Source organism: Symsagittifera roscoffensis, chromosome 9 (genome assembly GCF_963678635.1).
Source record: "Symsagittifera roscoffensis chromosome 9, txSymRosc1.1, whole genome shotgun sequence".
In the NCBI taxonomy this organism is placed as follows: Eukaryota; Metazoa; Xenacoelomorpha; order Acoela; family Convolutidae; genus Symsagittifera; species Symsagittifera roscoffensis.
This window is the reverse complement of record NC_087070.1, coordinates 15,659,508-15,682,644: the sequence shown is the minus strand read 5'-3', so window position 1 is coordinate 15,682,644 and position 23,137 is coordinate 15,659,508. Positions and strand designations below refer to the sequence as shown.

The 23,137-nt window shown below is 36.0% G+C and overlaps 1 protein-coding gene across 1 annotated transcript in view; it reads right to left on the bottom strand.

The window, feature by feature from the left end:
- Nucleotides 1-52: 52 nt before the first annotated feature.
- Nucleotides 53-23,137, bottom strand: part of LOC134853999 (transcription factor IIIB 90 kDa subunit-like) — a 33,824-nt gene continuing 10,739 nt past the window's right edge. The window contains exons 4-12 of the mRNA XM_063870055.1: nucleotides 19,211-19,394; nucleotides 17,789-17,916; nucleotides 16,658-16,809; nucleotides 15,077-15,254; nucleotides 7,992-8,092; nucleotides 6,816-6,974; nucleotides 3,657-3,812; nucleotides 3,300-3,432; nucleotides 53-732 (exon numbers count right to left, since the gene is read on the bottom strand). Of these exons, the coding sequence (XP_063726125.1) occupies nucleotides 287-732; nucleotides 3,300-3,432; nucleotides 3,657-3,812; nucleotides 6,816-6,974; nucleotides 7,992-8,092; nucleotides 15,077-15,254; nucleotides 16,658-16,809; nucleotides 17,789-17,916; nucleotides 19,211-19,394 (1,637 nt within the window). The 3' untranslated portion in view covers nucleotides 53-286. The remainder of the gene's footprint in view (nucleotides 733-3,299; nucleotides 3,433-3,656; nucleotides 3,813-6,815; nucleotides 6,975-7,991; nucleotides 8,093-15,076; nucleotides 15,255-16,657; nucleotides 16,810-17,788; nucleotides 17,917-19,210; nucleotides 19,395-23,137) is intronic.

Below are 23,137 nucleotides of genomic sequence, written 5' to 3'. Positions count from 1 at the left end.
TTCAAGTTTAAGATTTGTATCAAGCAATAATAAAAAAAAACAATTGCTTTCATTGGTCTACTTCGGTGTATAAATCAATATATAAATGATTATAGAAATAGTAAACAACCACAAGTAAGTAAACAACTTTAACTTGACTAAAGTACAATTTAAATTTCGAAATATTAAATATGAGAAACCTCACATAGGCTAAATTTTTATAGAACTTAAGTTTCATTTCAAATTGCACTGAAATGGATTTGATTTCAACAGCACAATATTTACTACAAGAACAAAATTTATTGTTCTACTTTTTGGCGAACATGTCGAACTCTTTCAGAACAGGCGGTTCCTTACTTGGCGACTTCTTCAAAACCACTGAACTAGCCAGAGCATTTGAGGCGGAAGACATACCTGGCGAATTAAGTTTACTACATTTGTTTACATTTGAGCCAGGCCGAGCTCCGTTTTTACGGAAGGCACTAGCCAGTCGTGAAGCAATTTTACCCGACGTCATTTGCGACAAGGACGACGTCGATGACTCTTGTCTCGGCTCTCCGAATGCACCCGAACTTCCATTTGTCAATGAAGTCTCGCTGGCATTTGAATTCAACTTTTCGATCCTCAAATTCTGAAGAACAGAGACGTTGATTTTCTCCGATATGTTCTTTTGCTTAATGATATTGTCAATCGCCTCGTTCGCTGTAGCTGCAGGCCGATCTGTCTTCAACTTCTTGCTTGGGCGAGCATAGCCTTCCTAAAAAGTAAAATGATTGAAAGGAATTTTTAAAAGGTTGATTTGATATAGAAGTATAAATCGCATTAGAAGCTTCAACTAAATTAACTTATTACTCATAAAATTTCAGCGCACAAGTTATTATGCGGCTAAAGCAGCCTACTGACTCTACAAAGCCACCAAAAGTAGCACTTTTATTTGCGACTTAGGAAAAGAGAGTTGCATCGTACTATCAAACTACGCTAATATTTACAGCAACAATTTACGCCGAGGCACCACTTACTCTTTGGGCATAGCGGAGCGCCATTTGCCCTTTTTATAGCAAATTAATTTAAATAGAATTTTAACAAAGAGGCGAAGTTTGTCAAATTTCTGAAATCGAGTTTTTATGATTCTTACGTTCTTTGAAACAAATAGCTTTTTATCAGTTTATTTGATAAACTTAAAATGCATCAAATGTGTAAACTTTTTAGTATTCGAGTGTCCAAGCACATGCTATCAAAAAGCCGTGAAGGTGCCACCAAAAGTGGCACCAATATTTTCAAACTAGAACAGTCGTACTAGTAAACTAAAGCTCACTAAAATTTGCTAGAGTAAACACAAAGCGGAGCTTCGCAACACTTTCGATACATCACAAAGATAGCATTGTAAATTATCAGACAGACAATGAGACGAAGGCAACTAACTCAAAAAAAATTAATTCGGAAAAAAAATTGATAAATTTGTCCAAAATGCGCTTAACTTTAAAAAAATACGCCACGAAGCAACGGTACAGTTTCAAATCAGCGTTCAAATTGCTAGAGTAAACACAAAGCGGAGCTTCGCAACACTTTCGATACATCACAAAGATAGCATTGTAAATTATCAGACAGACAATGAGACGAAGGCAACTAAGTCAAAAAAATTAATTCGGAAAAAAAATTGATAAATTTGTCCAAAATGCGCTTAACTTTAAAAAAATTAATTCTTTTTTTAGAGTAAACAGAAAGCATTAAAGTAAACACAAAGCATTAGAGTAAACACTAGAGTAAACACAAAGGGGAGCTTCGCAACACTTTCGATACATCACAAAGATAGCATTGTAAATTATCAGACAGACAATGAGACGAAGGCAACTAAGTCAAAAAAAATTAATTCGGAAAAAAAAATTGATAAATTTGTCCAAAATGCGCTTAACTTTTAAAAAAATACGCCACGAAGCAACGGTACAGTTTCAAATCAGCGTTCAAAATCATTTGCAGAGTGGCACCTAAGCCGACATTATTTGGGTAGACACCAAGTGAGCCGAAAAGGAAATGATGTCACAGAAAATTTTGAGCTATAATTTACGCGCCCTATTCTTTGAAACACACAATAGCACTAAAATTGTTTACGGGAAAACACTAGGTCTTGATTGCCATCTATTTTTGCTTTTTAAACGGCGTAAATAGAATTAAATAAGTCAATATAGCAAAAATCGAACCCATTCAAGCAAAAAAAAGATAATTATACAAAATCAAAGTTCGTAAACTTACAAACTACAGTTCGAATTTCAATAATAGTTAGAAGTGCAAAAAAATGAATTAAAAGATGCTCGGAAGAAATTCCATGCATTGGAACATAAGCCGACAAAAAATAAGCATACGAACGATAATCCCACAATTTGCTTAAAAAATGTTTCCACTCATTGGAAAAAAAAGGACCAGCCGCGACTCGAACCCTAGAACGTATGAACCAAAGCCGCATGCATTACCTCTGGACCAAATGAAAAGGGGCCTGAGAGGTGTCGAGGTTCAAGAAAAAACATTGTATACATATATATTTAAATAAATGCAAGATGGAAAAGAAAACAAATTCCCGACGGGATTCGAACCCCTGACCTGTCGCCTGTAAGAAAAGTTGTTTAGGAGGAAAAAAAACTAGGTGTTGATTGCCAGTCACTTCCAATAGCAAAAAATCGAATTTCAACGTAAGCAAAATTAGGACTCCTGAACTAAATAGTTAATCAGGTGAAAAAACAACACGACCTAGAAAAAAATAGATAACTTCGCTCACTAACACTTAAGAAGCCAACAGAAATAAAAGCGACACCCACCCAATAAGCCGAAATCCTACAATATATATATATATATAAGTTTTGGAAAAGAATAATCCACAATGTAAATATGCTTTATCGCAAGCATCAAAATAACATACCTCTATTACCTATATGGCATCCAAGTGCGCACCTCAGTAAAATTCCATTTTTTATTTTCACCACTGTTAGCAAAAATGTCTAGAGGAAGTAACTCTTTTTACCCGATTGCACTGCTAATCTCAAGGATTGAAAATTTTGTCATACCACTAACCCAATCAGAGGAAACTGAAACACTAGGTAATTTTCGCACCCTTTGCCCTTTCATAATTGGCGAGCGTAACTTGCATTCGTTTAGCAGAAGAGTTTAAATTGAACTCAAAAGTAAATCGAAAGTCAAACCGCGAAAGAAAATTGAGCACGAAACATTTTCAAAACGTTCTCCTGAAAAACTACCAGATCTAAATAAGTGATAAATCAATTGGTTGTTTAACATTTAATAAGAGTCTATGACTATTAAATACCAATTACTTGCCTGACTTCGCGGTTTGGGTGCCCGTTTCTTATTTCCCGCAGCATTCTGTTCTTTCAACTCTTCCTTCAGCTTCTTCTTTGCTGCCCTTTGTTCCATGAAAGGGCCATAGGCAGCAGCCCATAGAATGGCCTATCAGTAAAATTTATAATATGGTTCAATGTATAAATGAACTATTAATATATCAGCACAATTCTTTTATATAGGTTTTAACTAACATAACAACTCATGCTATAGTAATCCAGTTGCTTTCCAAACCTTGATTTGGTGGCTATATTCTATTGTGGCAAATTATGAACACCAACCACTCATAATAAAATAACACAAAAAACTCGTCGCGTCATAACTTCACTCACTTTTCTCTCTGATTCTTCCTGGCTCAAAATATACGAGTCCAATTCCATATCATCCAAGTCGTCAATGAACAACTCCTCAGCTTTTGTTTTGTCGCCTCCTTCTTCCCCATTACGATTGGAGGATACATAATGTCGATCAAGTACGTCTTCACCATTCTACAACAAGTTCCTTTGTAATCAGCTGTATACAGTTCTACCAAATCCGTTTGGTTGTTATGTTATTATGCTCTCTCGACAGAAAAAAAACAATCATAATCCATTGATTGAAGTCTCAATCAAATATACCACGAACATACCATGACAACTAGCTCAAAGAACCCTCAGCAGCTAGCTCAAAGAAAATGAGACAATTTCACTGAGTAGAAAAAAATGTCGAAAAACAGTAACAGCCTCGCACAAAATTTTCATACGTTTGTCTCAAATGAAAACCAATCTGAGGAATCTGGCCGAGACACATGATTTACAGCGTCAAACTAGCATTGAGACATTCTTTAACGAGCAGTAACGAGGCAAAAGTTAAGTAAAACTGTGGTAGACAAGGATGAGACGGAATGATAAGCCATACTATTGCTTATTGGGCTAATTTTTTAAACTTCTACGTTTTAATTGCTCCCTGAAGCACGCACAAACGCATAAATCATTTTTCGATTGTCAAACGATGTGATAGGGGGCAACTGAACAGATATAATGCATGCCGCAACCGTTTAAGCCGAAAAAGAATCGAACAGTAATTGAACTAGAATTCAATACAAACCGTGATACCAAATGTTTAATGATGCTGTTAAATGTTGTCAACATGAACAAAACGAAAAACGTAAGCAAAAATAAACATAGCCAACGGCCAGATGGAAATGCGTCAATGAACAAGGAAAACCAAAAAATTATTGACTTTAAAACATGTTTCGACTTTCGCAGACAAACACATAACACGTTAAAGCTCCAAGGATTTCAAGAATCTCTTATATTTGAAACGTATTCCATAAAACTAACCCATTTCATTGAAAGCTGATCAAAAATATATTTTCGTTATTCAGAAGTACTTTCGGAACTATTTATATTCAACCACACTTTTTGCGCCAATTGGAAATTCATTTATTGGACAGCCTAATTTGCCCTCATTTTAACAAATGATTTTGAAAATAAATTACAAAGTCGCACCCTAAAAAATCGCACCCTAAAAAAACCATTTGAGCGTGAAATAATTGGACAGCCTAATTTGCCCTCATTTTAACAAATGATTTTGAAAATAAATTACAAAGTCGCACCCTAAAAAATCGCACCCTAAAAAAACCATTTGAGCGTGAAATAATTGGACAGCCTAATTTGCCCTCATTTTAACAAATGATTTTGAAAATAAATTACAAAGTCGCACCCTAAAAAAACCATTTGAGCGTGAAATAATTTACGACTTTTACCTGGACAAAAAGCAAGAAAAGAAGACACTGCCTTTAAAAAAATCACTTCATTCATTAACAAACACGGATACATAAAAGATTTCTAAGTTATTGATTTTTTTTCTCAATTTTTGAAATTAAAAACAAAGCCAATAGACAGCTGGAAAAAAGTAAATGAACGCAAGTAAACAGAAAAAAAAACACTGACTTGTTTTTAAAAAAACTCCTATTTTCTAATTAGAAATCAAGAAATATATGGCCTCAAAGCTCTTTGAATTTCAAGAACAAATAAATATTGATATTTTTTTTGATAAAACTAACAAAATTTGAGAAAACTGGATCGATGAAGAAATTTTTATTTCGCTGTGAAAACCGATAATTAAAATTCATTTTTGAAGAAAGAAGTCGATCAAGTTTTTCGTGACTTCTACTCTTTCGCTTTTCGATAGTGGAGATTGCCTTCCTTTTACACAGAGGCGAAGTTGCACTTCGCATACACAAGCAAAATTCTGACCGATAACGCTACTGGGAAAAACTGAACGAGTAAGACTTTGATTCTACATAATTTCTAAGTGATGCAAGCCAATAATCACGCATTAGCAGTACCAGTCGATTTAAAAAAAAAATTTACCAACTAACATGCCTCAATTTATAAAGCGGACGCATTTTAACTAGTATACGAAAAAGTAATATTTTTTGCCTCTTAGCTCGGAAAAAAAGAGAGATCATACTATCAGAGAAGCTTTGCTTGTGTAAAGAAAGGAAATTAACTAAACTTAAAATGAAATCAAAGTCAAACCGCGGAAAAATTAACTTGCACCTGAAAATTTTTTAAATACTTTTCCTGAAAAAAAAAACAAAAAAAAATCATCACGACCTATAAAAGAGCCTGAACTACGTTCATCGACTCTTGATAAAAATATATCTAAGCTGTCACAACTTAATGCATAGTAACAAACCAAGCATGTTATTTGGATTTCATGAAATATAAGACTATTTGAATGTTCAAAATCATACGAACTTATTGAGAACCGGAGCCTTGTATGTAGTAACAAGACCTAGTTTTCAGAAAATGAAACAAAGAAACATAGTTTTTTTAAAGTTTTTTCTATACAAGCCGGAGACTTTGATTTGAAGCTTTTAAACTATTTTGTCAGAGTTAAATCAAAATCATCCCATTGGACCAGAAAAAATCACACTGCAAGATGTAGCATATACATCCTAATAGCAAGCACGCAATATCCAAACTAAATAGCAAGCACCCACCAGCTCTACATGTACTACATAAGTAAATTTACCATTTCTAATTTTGGATATTCTTTGAACCAAGTTGTTAACATGAAAAAAGTCTATTACCCGGTGGCAAACACTCCTGCTTATGGCAAACATAACAATTAGTTTACCGTACTCTAAAAAAAACCAGCAAAACACAAAGGAAAAAAACGACACGATCTAATAGAGAGAAAATTCATTTCGTTAACCGAGAGGCAGTTATTAGTAAGAAACAGGGGCAAAGTATGTGAGAGGCTGTCACGTGTCATCATCACGTACAGAACTAGAAGTCAATTTATCTACCGCCAAATTGAACCAAGTGACTTTTTATAGAATGCAATCAAGAAACGTTCAACATCACTCACAGCAAACCTTGAAATTTAAGGAAAGAAGATAATGCTCATCTTTTTTCTACAGTGGCCAAATGTTCCACTTAGTTTAAGGAGGAATGAGAAGTGTGGGTGACAAAAGGTGTCGAATTCGGTCAACTGACCTGAGCATTGAGGGGGTCAATTCCGAGACTGGCACAGGTCACCGGCAGATATCCAGTGCCTTCGTCCTCCTGCTCCTCCTCCCCTGCCTCTGGATGCATGGCATTCTTGATCAGATCGGTCACTCCCTCGATGCCTCCATCCACTGCACTCAATGTGTCCTAAATAAAGGAGAGCGGTGGTGAAAAGACTCAAGTTACCGCTTGTCAATCATAAGATAGGAGGTTCGAGACCCACCAGGATCCCTGATAATTGCTTGAGGTTGATGAAAGACTACCCAGCAAAGAATAATCACTAAAAATTTACGGTAACTTGAAAGAACGACAGCGGTTCTCTACAATGACATGAACATTTCGTATGTTGGTCCTTTCCCTCGTGTATAAATCGTCTTAAATTGTACAACTAATGAGCAGATCAGACTCGAATTTTATCTAGCAAACTATTTTTGTCAGAATTGAACGTAATCATACTGTAAGTTGTTGATTAGCTCTCCTTCACGCTATTTATTACTATTGAAATGAAAATTTCAATTGATATCAGCTACAAAGTTATCGTTTTTGTCCACCTTTTTAGCCACTTATGTTCAAAAAATGTCAATTTTGTTGGTTTTAGCTTTATGATAACATAAAAGAATATTTGGCTTATGTGGCGTCCGGCAAATAAGACGACACATATTATCTCTGGAGATTTAAGAAATTAATTAACAAAGAGAAACAGAACCATTACATTAAGTTTCAAGATTCGCGTGCCTTTCTAAATCAGAAAGTTGCCAAATTATTCTGTACTATCAATTTATTGTCTATTGTCGTTGCAAGGCCCAATTCGTCTTATTAAATGCAGATAAACATATCAGATGAAGATCACTTAAAGATTATGGAGCGGTTCAAATTAGAACCGCCGGCTACGTTGATAAAGCCTGCTTCTCTCAAACAAAAGCCTGTGATTCGAGGCTCATCGTGATCTATGCCCGTTGCTTTAGAGGGTGATGCATCATTTCTCAGAGAAGAAATTAACCAAAAAATGAGTGAAGGATTTTATCAGGAGTAGAGCAGCGGATCACCCATAAGATCTCAACAGCTCATAGGCTGGCCCTTTTAGAAAATGTATCATCTTTTTTACCCCATAAATCAGGCTTGCATGTGTTTTGTCTGTTAAACAATCAAATCAATCATCATTACCTTTGGCAAGCCCATCAAGTCAGACAGATCCACTTCTTTGCCTGACTTCTCCCCATTCGATAAACCTTCACTTGTTCCATCTTCTTTTCTGTACAACCTACCTAAAAAACAACAAAACAGTTCAACACGCGAAAAGTCATAATTAATAAGTGGAGGTAAAAAACGGAGTCCATTGATTTCATTTCTTATAGTAACGCAACAAAAGTAAATTAACAAAACGAAAATTAAAAAAAATCTGAAAAAATTTAGCAAAAAAAAATACGGAAACTACATAAAAAAAAACACTGGAACTCAATCACCTGCACTATTATGAAATTGAAAAATGCCATTTTAACCCAGTAATAACTTCTGGAAAACTCCGTGCTATAAAATTTACGCAGGAAAAATAGCAAATACATTAGTCAGAAAATTCAATTTTTACCGAAATTGTAACATTTATAAGCAAAGCATTTAATTGTATCAATGATTCTGTAAAAACAAGATTTTTACCCGAATTTTGATTTCAAGTTTTTCCCCGATTTAATATGTTCCCATTTGAGAAAGCTAACTTATAGCAAGCGTTAAAATTTTCTCAGATGAAAGGACAGCGAAATTTATTCACACAGAGGCAAAGCTAGCGAATGTCAGAAGAAATGGAACTAACAAATTCTTCGCAAAAATAAGATTATGAAATGAAGAAAAAAAAACTTCGGAAAAATAGTCCAGAAACACAACGAGCAGTGTTAAATAAGACTTTTTTGAACAAGTGGCCAGTAAGCCAACAAAGCATTCATTTGGCAAAAAAACAGCCGCTCTAAGACGCTCATTGAGACGAAAACAAAAAAATGCCATAAAAAAGTAGATAAACAAACTTTTTCTAAGATTCAATTTTAAGACTTTGAACTTTGGCAGGGTAAGCTACCTCATTTTTAATCAATTGTTTTTTGCCCTTGAAGCCACACAAACACACAAATCACGGCAAATAAAACGAAAAAACATGAGCAGAAAACATTTAAGCCGAATGAAGGTTTTAAGCGAAAGAAAAAACAAAAAATAAAATATACAAAGTCAGGGCTATTAAATTTATAATCAAAGAGGCGACGCTGCTCTTCGGAAACACTAGCGAGAACACGACAAAAAGCAGCTCTATAAATTGCAATAAGAAAAATTAGAAACAAGCCTCGAATAAGTAAAAACTCGGCTACGTTTCGGATTCGATCTGCGACTTGGAGATTATGAGTCTCACGCACAAACCAACGGGCGCTAAATAAATCACATATACTAGCCACAAACAAAGCAGAGAACAGAGGCTATAAAATCTCCAATGCTACAGACCGTGATTATAGCAAAAATCAGTGAACACTAAACTTTCAAGCAATACTTTTATTGCGAGCTAGGTTAGCAAAAAAAGGTTCGTAAATATACATTGCATTCGCAAGCTTGCGAGTGTAATAACAAGAACACAACAAAAACACTTGCAAAATTTCTACAAGAAAACCCCGCAATTTGGCAACTAAGCCGACAAAACATAAAGACAAACGAAAGTCCGACAATTCAGTTTTTTCCGGATTATTTTTTACAATTTTATAAATACTGAAAAAAAACAAGGTGCGGCCGGAAATCGAACCCATAACCTTAGGATTCAAAGACAACATTGTCATTTCAGAGTGTGAAGAATCCTGGATGTTTCTAAAAATGAATATAAAGCAAGTTCAATTTCTTACAGATTTGTCAAAGAAGTTGTTTACAGGAATAACAGTATAAATCATGATTACTAGACATTTCCTGTCGCAAGTGTAACACAGTGGCGAAGCGGAGCTTTGCATCACTTCCAATACAACAAATAAAAAACGCCGAAAGAAATTCAAAATGTTTAAAAAAAACTAGGTGAACCAAAACTTTCGTTTGTCTCGATAAAAAATAAATAAAGCCCACCTAAAGCTGGAGGTACGTATTTGATATTTTACACAGAGGCGAAGCTGAGTTTTGCATCTCTTGCAATACAAAATGTCAAAGTTCAAAACATAGGTTTCAAAAGAAAAGTAAGAAAAAAATCTATTGAAAAAAACGTAGACAAAAAACGAAGAAAAATCTTATTTTAATTCTTTTAGAAATCATTTGCCTAAAACATAAGAAGGATTGGGGCTACACAAAGTCTTCCACTTCTTTCTCATAAAAAGACGGAAAACATAAGAAAAAACTCGGGCAAATAATCAAAAAATTCCTAATTGAATTCAAAATCTTTGCTTAATTCATACAACCAAACAACCTACAGGAAAACTAGAGTAAAAGAAAAGGCCCTATACGCTGCTTGCTACAAACTCTAATTAAAATGAAAACGAAATTGAAACACCAGAAGTTCAACAAAAGGACTGCAAAATGAAAACAAAATTGTCCAAAAAAAACAACTTGCAGAAAACCTATGAAAAATTCGATAATCTATAAAAACATCCCAAAGGCATCAAACTTATCAAAATTGAATAGCTTATGAGAAAACTTGCAATAAAAAATACGCTATTTGATGAAATAAAAAACAGCAAATTTTATTTTCAAAACTTAACAGCCGGAAAGATTCAAATTCTTTAATATCGTAAGACACTCGCCATACTTTCGTAGACACAGTCATGTCAAAATGCAAAAAAAATGCAAAATAAACATTTTTCGAGAAAAACTTTTGACATATTAAAGCAATTTGCTATTGAATCAATTTCAAACAAATTTTATGATCATAAAACACACCAAACTAAATAAAACTAAGACTAGCTGCACGCATTTTCAGAACAAAAACAATCAGAAACCATAAATCCGAAAAATTGAAAACTAAATTCAAAAAAATTTCTGACAGAAAAAATCATATTGTTTGTTTGTTTACGAGAAAATTTTAGCGTGTAATAATGCTGATGATTTACATAGTTTACATTTAGCCTCTTGAAAAAAAAAAAAAAGAAAAGTTAAATAATAAGTGTCTTCGCAAACACTAGCGAGAACACGACAAAAAGCAGCTCTTTAAATTGCAATAAGAAAAATTAGAAACAAGCCTCGAATTAGTAAAAACTCGGCTACGTTTCGGATTCGATCTGCGACTTGGAGATTATGAGTCTCACGCACAAACCAACGGGCGCTAAATAAATCACATATACTAGCCACAAACAAAGCAGAGAACAGAGGCTATAAAATCTCCAATGCTACAGACCGTGATTATAGCAAAAATCAGTGAACACTAAACTTTCAAGCAATACTTTTATTGCAAGCTAGGTTAGCAAAAAAAGGTTCGTAAATATACATTGCATTCGCAAGCTTGCGAGTGTAAGAACAAGAACACAACAAAAACACTTGCAAAATTTCTACAAGAAAACCCCGCAATTTGGCAACTAAGCCGACAAAACATAAAGACAAACGAAAGTCCGACAATTCAGTTTTTTCCGGATTATTTTTTACAATTTTATAAATACTGAAACAAAACAAGGTGCGGCCGGAAATCGAACCCATAACCTTAGGATTCAAAGACAACATTGTCATTTCAGAGTGTGAAAAATCCTGGATGTTTCTAAAAATGAATATAAAGCAAGTTCAATTTCTTACAGATTTGTCAAAGAAGTTGTTTACAGGAATAACAGTATAAATCATGATTACTAGACATTTCCTGTCGCAAGTGTAACACAGTGGCGAAGCGGAGCTTTGCGTCACTTCCAATACAACAAATAAAAAACGCCGAAAAAAATTCAAAATGTTTTAAAAAAAATTGGGGGACCAAAACTTTCGTTTGTCTCGATAAAAAATAAATAAAGCCCACCTAAAGCTGGAGGTACGTATTTGATATTTTACACAGAGGCGAAGCTGAGTTTTGCATCTCTTGCAATACAAAATGTCAAAGTTCAAAACATAGGTTTCAAACGAAAAGTAAGAAAAAAATCTATTGAAAAAAACGTAGACAAAAAACGAAGAAAAATCTTATTTTAATTCTTATAGAAATCATTTGCCTAAAACATAAGAAGGATTGGGGCTACACAAAGTCTTCCACTTCTTTCTCATAAAAAGACGGAAAACATAAGAAAAAACTCGGGCAAATAATCAAAAAATTCCTAATTGAATTCAAAATCTTTGCTTAATTCATACAACCAAACAACCTGCATACAACCAAACAACCTACAGGAAACTAGAGTAAAAGAAAAGGCCCTATACGCTGCTTGCTACAAACTCAAATTAAAATGAAAAACGAAATTAAAACACCAGAAGTTCAACAAAAGGACTGCAAAATGAAAACAAAATTGTCCAAAAAAAAACAACTTGCAGAAAACCTATGAAAAATTCGATAATCTATAAAAACATCCCAAAGGCATCAAACTTATCAAAATTGAATAGCTTATGAGAAAACTTGCAATAAAAAATACGCTATTTGAGGAAATAAAAAACAGCAAATTTTATTTTCAAAACTTAACAGCCGGAAAGATTCAAATTCTTTAATATCGTAAGACACTCGCCATACTTTCGTAGACACAGTCATGTCAAAAATGCAAAAAAAATGCCAAATAAACAATTTTTTCGAGAAAAACTTTTGACATATTAAAGCAATTTGCTATTGAATCAATTTCAAACAAATTTTATGATCATAAAACACACCAAACTAAATAAAACTAAGACTAGCTGCACGCATTTTCAGAACAAAAACAATCAGAAACCATAAATCCGAAAAATTGAAAACTAAATTCAAAAAAATTTCCGACAGAAAAAATCATATTGTTTGTTTGTTTACGAGAAAATTTTAGCGTGTAATAAAGCTGATGATTTACATAGTTTACATTTAGCCTCTTGAATAAAAAACAAAAAAGAAAAGTTAAATAATTGAAGAAAAAAAGAATTATTATTTTTAAAAAAATTGAGCATTAAAGGCGATAAATTTGGTCGAAAAATTGATTAACAAGAAGTTTTAAAAATTACGTTGTATATTTACAACCTTTATTCAAAAATGTATTTAGCCTTCCTACGTAAATTATATTTAACCTACGTAAATTTTATTCAAATAAGCGATGTAGTTGGATGATAAAAACAAAGCGGAAACTAAGCCAACAAAAAATGAACCGAAAGCGACGAAGTCAAAAATTCAAAAAACAAAAACGTACAGTACCCGATTGCAATACCCTTGCTCATCGCAAGGATTTAAAAAGTCAAACCGCGAAAAAGTAAACTTGAGCCTGCATAAATTTTAAGACATTTGCTGCAAAAAAAAACGAAAAACTCATCGACTCTTCCAAGAGTCTTAACTATGTTCATCGGCTCGTAAAAAAACTGGCATGGTCTCGGATTCCAACATTTGATCTTTCGCGACATATCCCCGCTCTTTGATATTTACCACCACACTACTGGACCCACATTTTCATAAAAATTAACTTCATTAATAAAGCAAGCTACTAATTGATTCAAGTGATTCGGTTAAACTAGTTTTTAATCCGAAAAAGTATATATTCCAGTTTGATAACACTTGCTAATCTCAAGCGTAGAAAATACTTTCTGAAACGGTTTACATGCATAAATTTGGAAAAGAAACGAAAATTTTCTTTCATTGATTTTTACCTGTTTTTAAATTATAGAAACACTTTTTCGGCAATTTTTTTTTTGATTTTTGAAAGAAGTTTTTATAAGAAGTTCTAAGATAGGAGAATTTTTTTAAGATGTTAAAACAGGGATACCTTTTGGCTGACTCAAAAAGAATTCCGTCAAAAATGGCTAGTTAAAAAATCGAAGGGACAAAAATAATACCCCGAGAACAAATAAGTGTCACTTTTTTCGACATTCAGAACAAAAACAAACAAAGCAAAAGAAAAAAATTCACCTGCTTTTGTTTATAAATGCATGAATTTACGCTCGCCTACTGATTGGCCATTAACTGGCAACTAGCAATCAAAGAGCGCACGTTTGAAAACTTTGCGGTCGGTTCTAGTTAGGATTAAATGGTTAACTGATTGACCGATTACCTTTTGAAAGGCTATAAAGACCCGCTTGAGACTCAAGACTTATTTTCTAATTTCTCCTGAAACTGAAAAAAACTAACTAAGTCTGTTTGGTGCTAGGTTTTTAAGCAGATTGTTGTCAAGAAAAACTTGGAATTATAAATCCTATTTTAACGTTTTGTTCATTTCGGATGAAAGCATACAAGCTATGGTTCCCTCGAACGATTCAAAAATAGGCGAGTAAGCCGATAAAATCTAAGCCGAAATTATTTAGGCCAAAAAAGTTCTTAAGCGAAAAAAATAGAAACAGGAAAATATACGAAATCAAGGTTAGTAGAATTACAAATTGCAGGAGCAAGAGAAAACTTAAGAAGCAACTACAATGAAAACTGCATACAGCAAACAATTCTAAGATGTGGCAACTAAGCCGATAAAACATAAGCATACAAATAATCAGCCGACAATTTTTTTGAAACGGACAATTTCCCGTTTGAAAAAAAAAGAAACAGGTCCTGGTCAGATTCGAGCCCAGGACTTTGCCGTCCCAGGCGTATTCGTTACCTTCAAACTAAGTGTGCCGGAGCCGCTTAGAAACTTGAGTTCATTATGAACGAAAATACCAACTGATTCTGCTAAACAAGTTGTTAACCCGAAAAAAACTATATTCTAATTTAATAACGCTTGGTAACAGCAAGAGTTAACATATCGAGAAACTCGCCTACATTTTTTGGAAGACAATTATTAGCACATAACCGGAATACATTTATAAGATTTTCAAAAGCAGCAAATAAGGCTTAATTCGTAGGCAAATTCGTCGGGGTGGCAATTAAGCCGACAAAAATAAGCATACAAATGAAAGAATTTTTGTCACGCGGAAAACTTCCTTTATAGAAAAAAAAATAGCAACCCGAAAAAGTCTTCACTCGGATTTGATAACGTTTCTTAATCTCGAGCCTAAACAATACGCCAGTCATCTAAATTAATTTTTAAAAATCAATTAATTTGATAATAAAGCTAAGACAAAGCCATATCAAGGCACTTGTACCATTGCTGCTATAAAATGCACAACCTCGCAATGAGCAGAAAATGAAAAATACTTAATCTTTCAAGTTTTTTTTTTAAATTCAATAATGTCACTAGTTTATGAGTTGTACTAACCTGAATGCCTTCCGAGCACAGAATCTAATTTGGTAAGACTGTGCTTCTGTGATTTGCAAAGTTCAATATTACGTTCTATCTCTGTGTCCAGACGCTGAAACTCTTCCTCGTTGAACTCTGGGAAATTAATTCCGCGTTTAGCGCGCATTTCGTGGAATGAAGGCGGATCATGCTCCTCCTGAAATTAAATCTGCGTGATGTGGAGTGCATCTATTTTTTCTGGCTTCACCCGTAGAGAGAATATGTTTGGATTATTGTTAATGTGAGCGCACCTCAAATTTCATTACAATCGGACGTGAAAAATGTAAAAATTCACAGAAGGAGGGAATTTACAGACTTTTATTCAATAAAAAAAATCCGATAATAGAGACCAAAACACCTCTTGGAAGATTCTATGCGATCATCATCTACAGTAACGAGTGTCAGCAGCTTATCTTTGAATAGTGCTGTGGAAAAAAGATTTTTTTTAATCGAAACAATTAATTCAACAGCGCGTTTTTAATAACGCTCATTACTCTTAAAAAACATGCTTCATTGGTTTTTTTCACAGTTTGGTCAGTTCGCGGTAGAGAATTCAAGTTTTCCACATTTTTCAGCCTCCAATTAGGTATTTTAACTTTTCATAAGTCATTTCCTGTCGTTGAGTGAAATCTTTCTAATACCGCAGAGCGAGCATTTTAAACACAGAGGCGAAGCTGCGCTTCGCAAACACTTGCGAGAACACGATCAAAAAGCAGCTCTATCAAGTGAAATAAGAAAGAGTAGAAATAAGCCTCGAATTAGCAAAAACTCGGCTAGGTTTAGAATTCGATCTGCAACCTACTGCAATCAAGAGATTTTGAGTCTCACACACTATCCACTTAGCTACGCAAGCGTAACACCTGACAAACACTAGTCTCGAATAAAGCAGCTATATATGCTAATGAATTGCCTTGTATATGCTCAATTTTGCATTTAATAATTTGGAATATAACAAACTGAAGGCATCCACACTAACTTTGCATGGAACAAATCGCAAAGCAGTAGCATATAAAAGTGGCTAAAAACATTACGTATAAATTATGCAGCTGAAAAAATTGCGAGATATATTGAGTTAGAAAATTTCTGAAATCGAAATTTCATGTTGTTGTTGTTGTTTGAAATAAATAACTTTTTTCGCTTAACTTGATTAATTAAAAACGCATCGACTGTGTTAACTTACTACTATTCAAATGTCAAAGCTCATGCTATGAAAAAGCTTTAAGATGCCCTTAAATTGGCACCATTATTTGCGACTTAGGTTGGAAAAAAAGAAGATTCGTACTAATACACTCGCTTCGCAAGTGTAAATAAAGCACTGTTTTTTTTTGCTTTAGAACGTGTTTTTTTTTGCCTGGTTTTCCCAACCCTGCCTTGAAAACAAATTAACGATAAGCATTTTTGACTGAGCAACTGTTGAAATTTTTCTCAAGTAGCAATATAAGCTTTTAATAGAGCAATCTTTTGGGAACCTTTAGACTGACAAAACTATAGAGCGCGTTAGAAACTGATGTTTAAAAAAGGTTGATCTTAATAAACAATTGGTGCAATCTACATATTTACTTCAAGGTCGACCAAGTAGAACTCTTCGATTGTCAGTTTGCTGGAGGCTGTCTTGGCGAACTCCTTCAACCTCTTGGTCATTGTGCCCGCTTGAGCGCCCACCACTTTCACAATCTCCGCCAGACTCCGGTCAAAGCCATGTAGTTTAGCACCTGCAATAAAGATGAAATTAAGCAAACACCTCGCATGATACGGCAGCTTGACTTTTTTCTCGCCAGTTTCATCTTGGAATATTTAACAGAAGCGAACATGTACTTCGCGGACGAGCGAAAAATCCAAAATATTTCTAAACAAATCTACCAGGTAAAATTATCTGGGTAATAATCGCAACGCTAACTAAGCAGTCACTCATGCTTTTCACGCTCCTCTGTTGGGGGAAAACAGCAACAACAACAAATGCTCTTTAATTACAGGTCAAACTGTTCAAATCCAAAAATATAAGCTGCGCAATGAAATGTGTGACTTGAATTTGAAAAAAAAATTTGGCCACGTATTATAACACAAAGCTTCGGATGCCTTGAATTGAATTAAAAATTCAAATTACAGCTATGAGTTATTACTAGAGATGCGCCGTATTCCGGAATTCCGGCTGATTTTACAGTGAATTCCGGTTCCGGAATCCGGTAAAAAAACACCGGAAAATACCGGAATTTTGTGCTCAATTTTACTATCATTTCCAATCAAAAAAACGAACTTTCAAACATTTGAATTATTGATTCAAAAGTGGAATGCTATCATGGAGTAAATCCTATTTTCCCGAAAACTCCGGAGTCAGTCTGTTCCGTTTAACGGAGATGACGTTGCTGGATCCTCTATCCGTAGCCATAGACAGTGGTTGGCAGTCAGTTGCAATCATTTTGCCAATCAACACATGGATTTTTTTTGCATTTTCATGGTGAAAACTCCATTTTTTAGTTGCCTGGAACGCCATCTGAATAGTTGGCTGGGTTGTATCTTGACCCTTCGATGTTGTAGCAACGGGAACATATCATTATTCATCAGCACTATAAACGAATTCCGGAATCCGGCAGTTAGTAATTCCGGTTCCGGAATTCCGGCAAAATCAATTCCGGTTGCATCTCTAGTTATAACTAGCTGTTTCAGTGATTGTTTTTTTTTGTTTGTTCTTACCCATGTAAATACTGGCCCCGCACAGACCAAAAGGTCTCCTGCCAGCGGCTATCCAGTCCCTCTTCATGCGAGAGAGAATCCGCATCGAGGTCATAGACACATCCTTCGTCTCCTGACCGAAATCCAATCTGGAACAGCAAAAGCGATTCAATAGTGTTATACACGTGGTTCCTTATACTAGTGCTGATTTAAATTATCCGGACAAAACGCATTTAACTCAAATTACAAACGCATTTTTCTCAAATTGGATTGATTAAAGGTTTAAAAAATGATGAAAACAAAACTCTCTTAAAATTTAAAGTAATAACATGGTGCAATATGTTTTGCGAAATTCGGGCCCAACATTTTACTCCACAAATGGATCATTTTTGGCTTATTTAGTCAATCAAAAATTACGCAAAAGCTACTTGGTCGATGACTGACCTAATTATATCAAAATTCGCCTCATACGAATCCCAAAACCCAAGAAACTTAGAGGAATATATTCTCCAAAACAAAGTGTAAATTAATTTAATTTTGTTTGATAGACAGAAAAGGTTGTTTTTACTATATAAAACACCAGTTTTTTTATTTAAAAACAATTTTTGAACGAACTCCTCAATTTTTTGAGATTATATCCTTCTGAAAGTTTGTTGAGATACGTAAGAAGCTAATTTTGATATAATTAAGTCAGTGATCGACCAAATAGATTTGGCATTTTTTTGATTGGCTAAAAAAGCCAAAAATGATCCATTTTTGGGGTAAAATTTTTCGGCTCCAATTTCGCAAAACAAATTTCACTATATTAATTCTACTTTAAGCAAGTTTGGTCTTCATCATTTCTGAACTAAACTCAGCCCAATTTGAAAAAAAAAACGCGTTTCAAGTTTCTAGTTTAATGTTTTTGTCCGGATAAATGCAATCAGCACAATATAACTCATAACTAGATCAAAAGTTTAAAAAAAGAAAAATGAAAACAAATATTTTAGCCGAAAGATTAACGTGTAATGCACATTTTATATTTTGTCTTTCACTCAGGCTTATCTCTTGAAATATTTTATGTTTATTTCAGATTAAGTTTCTATTAGCTAACCATTTGACAATTTAATTATCTTTGTGTTGCATGAAACTTTTTTAAAAATTAAGAATGTACACACACTAATGTGGATAGAATGAACTACATGTTACGATCCACTGAAAAATTGTTACAATTCGGTATCTGGTATTTAAAATGTAGATATCGTCAATGCATTGCTTTAACAATATATTTTGTCTTATTTCATTTTTTAATTTTCTTAAGTTTTTATTTTCAATGAAGGGCCATAATTTGTTCTCATTAATTTTATGATCGATGGTTCCCTTAGCCAGAAATTGAAGTTTTCTACAACTACTACATGCAAGTCGAACAAAAATATGCCGTGGATTATGAAAATGGCCTTTTACTTTTCGCAGAATCGTTCGATGTAAATGCATGGATCAGCAGAGGGTGGATTGATGCACAACTCCCTTGCTATCCTGATGTACATCTGACTCAGGTCAACCACCGTCTCTTCCAGCTGGTCACTGAAGTCCAGAAGAAGAAGGGGGATCTGCTCATTGCGGCAGGCCAGATACAGACAACCAGCAGCTACAAATTACACAGCAAAACAGATAAAATGATTTGACAGTATAAAATGTATGGTCCAAATTTTCGAAAAAATCGCTAGTTATTAGGATATTGGCCGCTTTTGACCCAAACAACCCCCCCCCCCCCTAAATTAACCAAATGAACGATCACCCCTCAGAAAGCGAGCTGCAAACTTCAACAGTAACCTAGCTTGCAATTCTGATTAGCTAAAAAAGATTGCTTCAAACCAAGTGAACGATCTCCACCCTGAATTGAATTCAGGAGTCAGCTTCCGGAGTCAGCTTCCAGATGGATCATCGAGCGTGACAACATCCGCTCTCATGACCCGACTTCACCGGAGATCGAGATTCTGAACAACCGCATTCAAATGGCCATCCGACAGAGCAAAACAGCCAAATGGAGGGAGTTCGTCAGCAGTTTCGACCACCGGACCGACGCAGCAAAACTTTGGAGGACGATAAAAGCGCTGGACAACAAGACGAGCAAACAGCGGAGAAACCAGCCTATCAAGTTCAAGGGGAAAAAGAGGAAGAAGACGTTCACCTCCGCAAAAGACCTGGCACACAGATTCAACAAGCAGTTCACCACCCCGAGGCCCCACACGACGTCGCAAGCCTACAGGACCATCACCAAGAGTATCCAAAACAGGTCCCTCGAAGACCATCCGACAATCACCACAACCCAGGTGATCAAGGCACTGAAGAAAGCGAAAAACTCGAAAGCCACAGGCCCAGATGGCATCACAATGATCCATCTTAAACACCTGGGACCCAAAGCCATAGAACATCTGACGAGCACGTTCAACCTGTCGATTTCAAGAAGTCAAATACCCGCCATCTGGAAGACTTCTATCATTATTCCACTACTGAAGCCAGGAAAACCCGCCAATGAGAGTGCCTCGTACCGGCCGATATCACTTCTTTGCCCCGCAGTCAAGATACTCGAGAAGTGCCTTCTCCCGATACTCCAGAAACACCTCAAGACGGCAGAACATCAACACGGCTTCAGACCGCGACACTCAACAGTCACAGCGCTCAATGAGCTATCAACTGTAATCACAGACGGCTTCAATCAACGAAAACCCGCTGCCCGTACTGTTCTCGTTGCATTAGACCTCTCGAAAGCTTTCGATACTGTGTGTCACGCTACCCTCCTCAAGCTGATTAACGATTCCACGCTTCCAGGAGCACTTGTACGCTGGTTAGCCACGTACCTGCACGGTAGACAGGCCCGCACACTGTTCAGAGACACGGTGTCAAGCAGTCGTATTGTCAGATTTGGAGTTCCACAAGGATCGGTTGTGGCTCCTACGCTGTTCAATTTCTACGTGGCAGATGCTCCAATGCCTCCACCGACAATTTTCTTAGTATCCTATGCTGACGACTTCACAGTTTTCGCCCTTGGGACCGACATAGAGACACTAAGCAAAGACATCAACAGCTACCTGACGACGCTCTGCAATTTTCTAGACTCTAGAGATTTGGAGATTTCAACACCGAAATGTTCCGTCACGCTCTTCACGCCCAGCACCAAAGAACACAAAATCACACCAGACGTGAAGATCAACGGGAAAGCCCTCATTCTAGCGAAAACACCAAAAATACTAGGCGTCACCTTCGATACAGCCCTGACATTCGGCCCACACTGCAAACTAGCCGCAGCTAGAGGAAGGAGCAGAGTGAATATCTTGAAAGCGCTGGCAGGAACTACCTGGGGACAGAGCAAGGAAACCCTCATAGTAGCCTACCAAGCCTTCATCAGGCCCGTCTTAGAGTACGCATCACCAGTCTGGACTCCGATCGCTGCACAGACCCACGTAGAAACGCTGCAGAAAGTCCAAAACTCAGCCCTAAGAGTGGCCACAGGATGCACCACGATGACCGCTATCCAGCACCTGCACGACGAGACGAAAATTCTACCTGTCAGGCGGCATATTCGTATGAAAGCAGTCCAGCACCAGCTAGCCCATCATCTCGAAGGACACCCTGGCAACAGGCTGCTAGACCGACCGGAACCGCCCAGAAACATGAAGGAAACGCTCTTCAGCAGGTACGAGAGGTACATCACTGCACTCCTCGAAACATCCGATTCAGAAGAAGACGACGACACGCACGTTACCGAAGAGGACTACAGAGGGCTCCTCAAAAAAGTGCACACAAATGAGGTCAAAGACGCCCTAGACAACCGGGACAACAACAAAGTGCTCGACGAACCAGCCCCCAAACTGAGCAAGGATGAATTACGACTGCCGAGAGGTACTAGACGGACCCTTGCCCAGTTACGGAGCGGCTACTCCCCATTCCTACAAAGCTACCTACACAGACTAGATGAATCAACCCCAGAAACATGCCCACAGTGCAACTCAGAAACCCACACAACGGGTCACCTATTCAGGTGCAGCGCAAACCCGACTACAATCACCCCCCACGCACTCTGGGAAAACCCGATCGAAGCAGCTGCTTTCCTGCAACTCGATACAGAAGAAGCCACAAATGAGGGACAAGAGGAGGGCCAAACTACGGGCACCTAGGCAACAACAACAACAACAATTGAATTAGAGGGAGATTGCTCATTTGGTCCAATCATTTACTTCGCCTTGATTGACGAAAAAACCAATCGGCATCTTTGTGAATCGTAATTTCGAGTATTTCTCATAATAGTTCCTCCCCCAGCAAAATAAAAATAAAGCCCCGTCCCCCCATATTAGTTAAATCAGTGAGGTGGTTCTATAAAAAACGTATTATCTTCTTAATAGGCTGGGAGGCTACTTTGGGAAAGACCCGAAAGTTCAAAGGAATTGCCGAAAGAAATCGACTAAAAAAAATTTATTTGTCCAAAATTCTAAGGCGTTGAAAAATGATGTTTAGGTTAAAAATTTGATAATCGAAGTTTTCAAAAGAATAGAATTTAACAAGAATTTTAGAAAATCGTCTCAAAAAAGTTAAAAGAGCGAATCCCTTAAATTTAATATACATGTTTTTATCAACAAGGAACTGTTCCAATCAAAAATAGCTAGACGACATACTAAGCCGACAAAACTTGAACAGATAAACGAAAATCCGACAAATCAATTTTTACCAAAAATTTTTCTTTCAATTGCATATATTATGATAAAACAAAGTCCGACGGGGATCCTAACCCCGGACCTCAGGATGCGAAGGCGACGCGTTACCTCTAGACTAAGTGAGAAGGGACTTGGAAGTTGTTAAGATTCAATAAAAAAGCATGTTGAAAATTTGTAAGAAAAGTTGTTTAAGGGGAAAAAAAGTCTAGTTCCCGATGGTGAAATCCCTCATGCGCGAAGGTCCGAATGCGCGAAAATATAAATTAGCCAATCAGATATCAGTAATCTAAAATTTGGAAAGAAAGTAAACATTTCCAGGGACTGGGGTATTGAGATCACAATACAAATTTTACATTTCAAGGGTTTCGTAATGAAAGAAGCAAACTGTTTCTTCATTTACTTTTTTTAATTTAAGGGCAACTGCTTCCTTTTAAAAATTGACTTTCGGCTAATTTTGTTTTCGGTTTTTCGCACACAAGATTTTTCGCGCATTCGGTCCTTCGCGCATGAGAATAGCCCCCGTTCCCGATTACAATGCACTTGTTTTCGCAGGTGTAATTAGCCTAAATTTTAATTCAGTTTTTAAAATCACTTGATTCGTTCGCGGAATTAACAATTAATTTTACCTAATTTAACAACCGGCAAAAAGCACGTTATTTGGGTGAACAAGTTTCAGTAC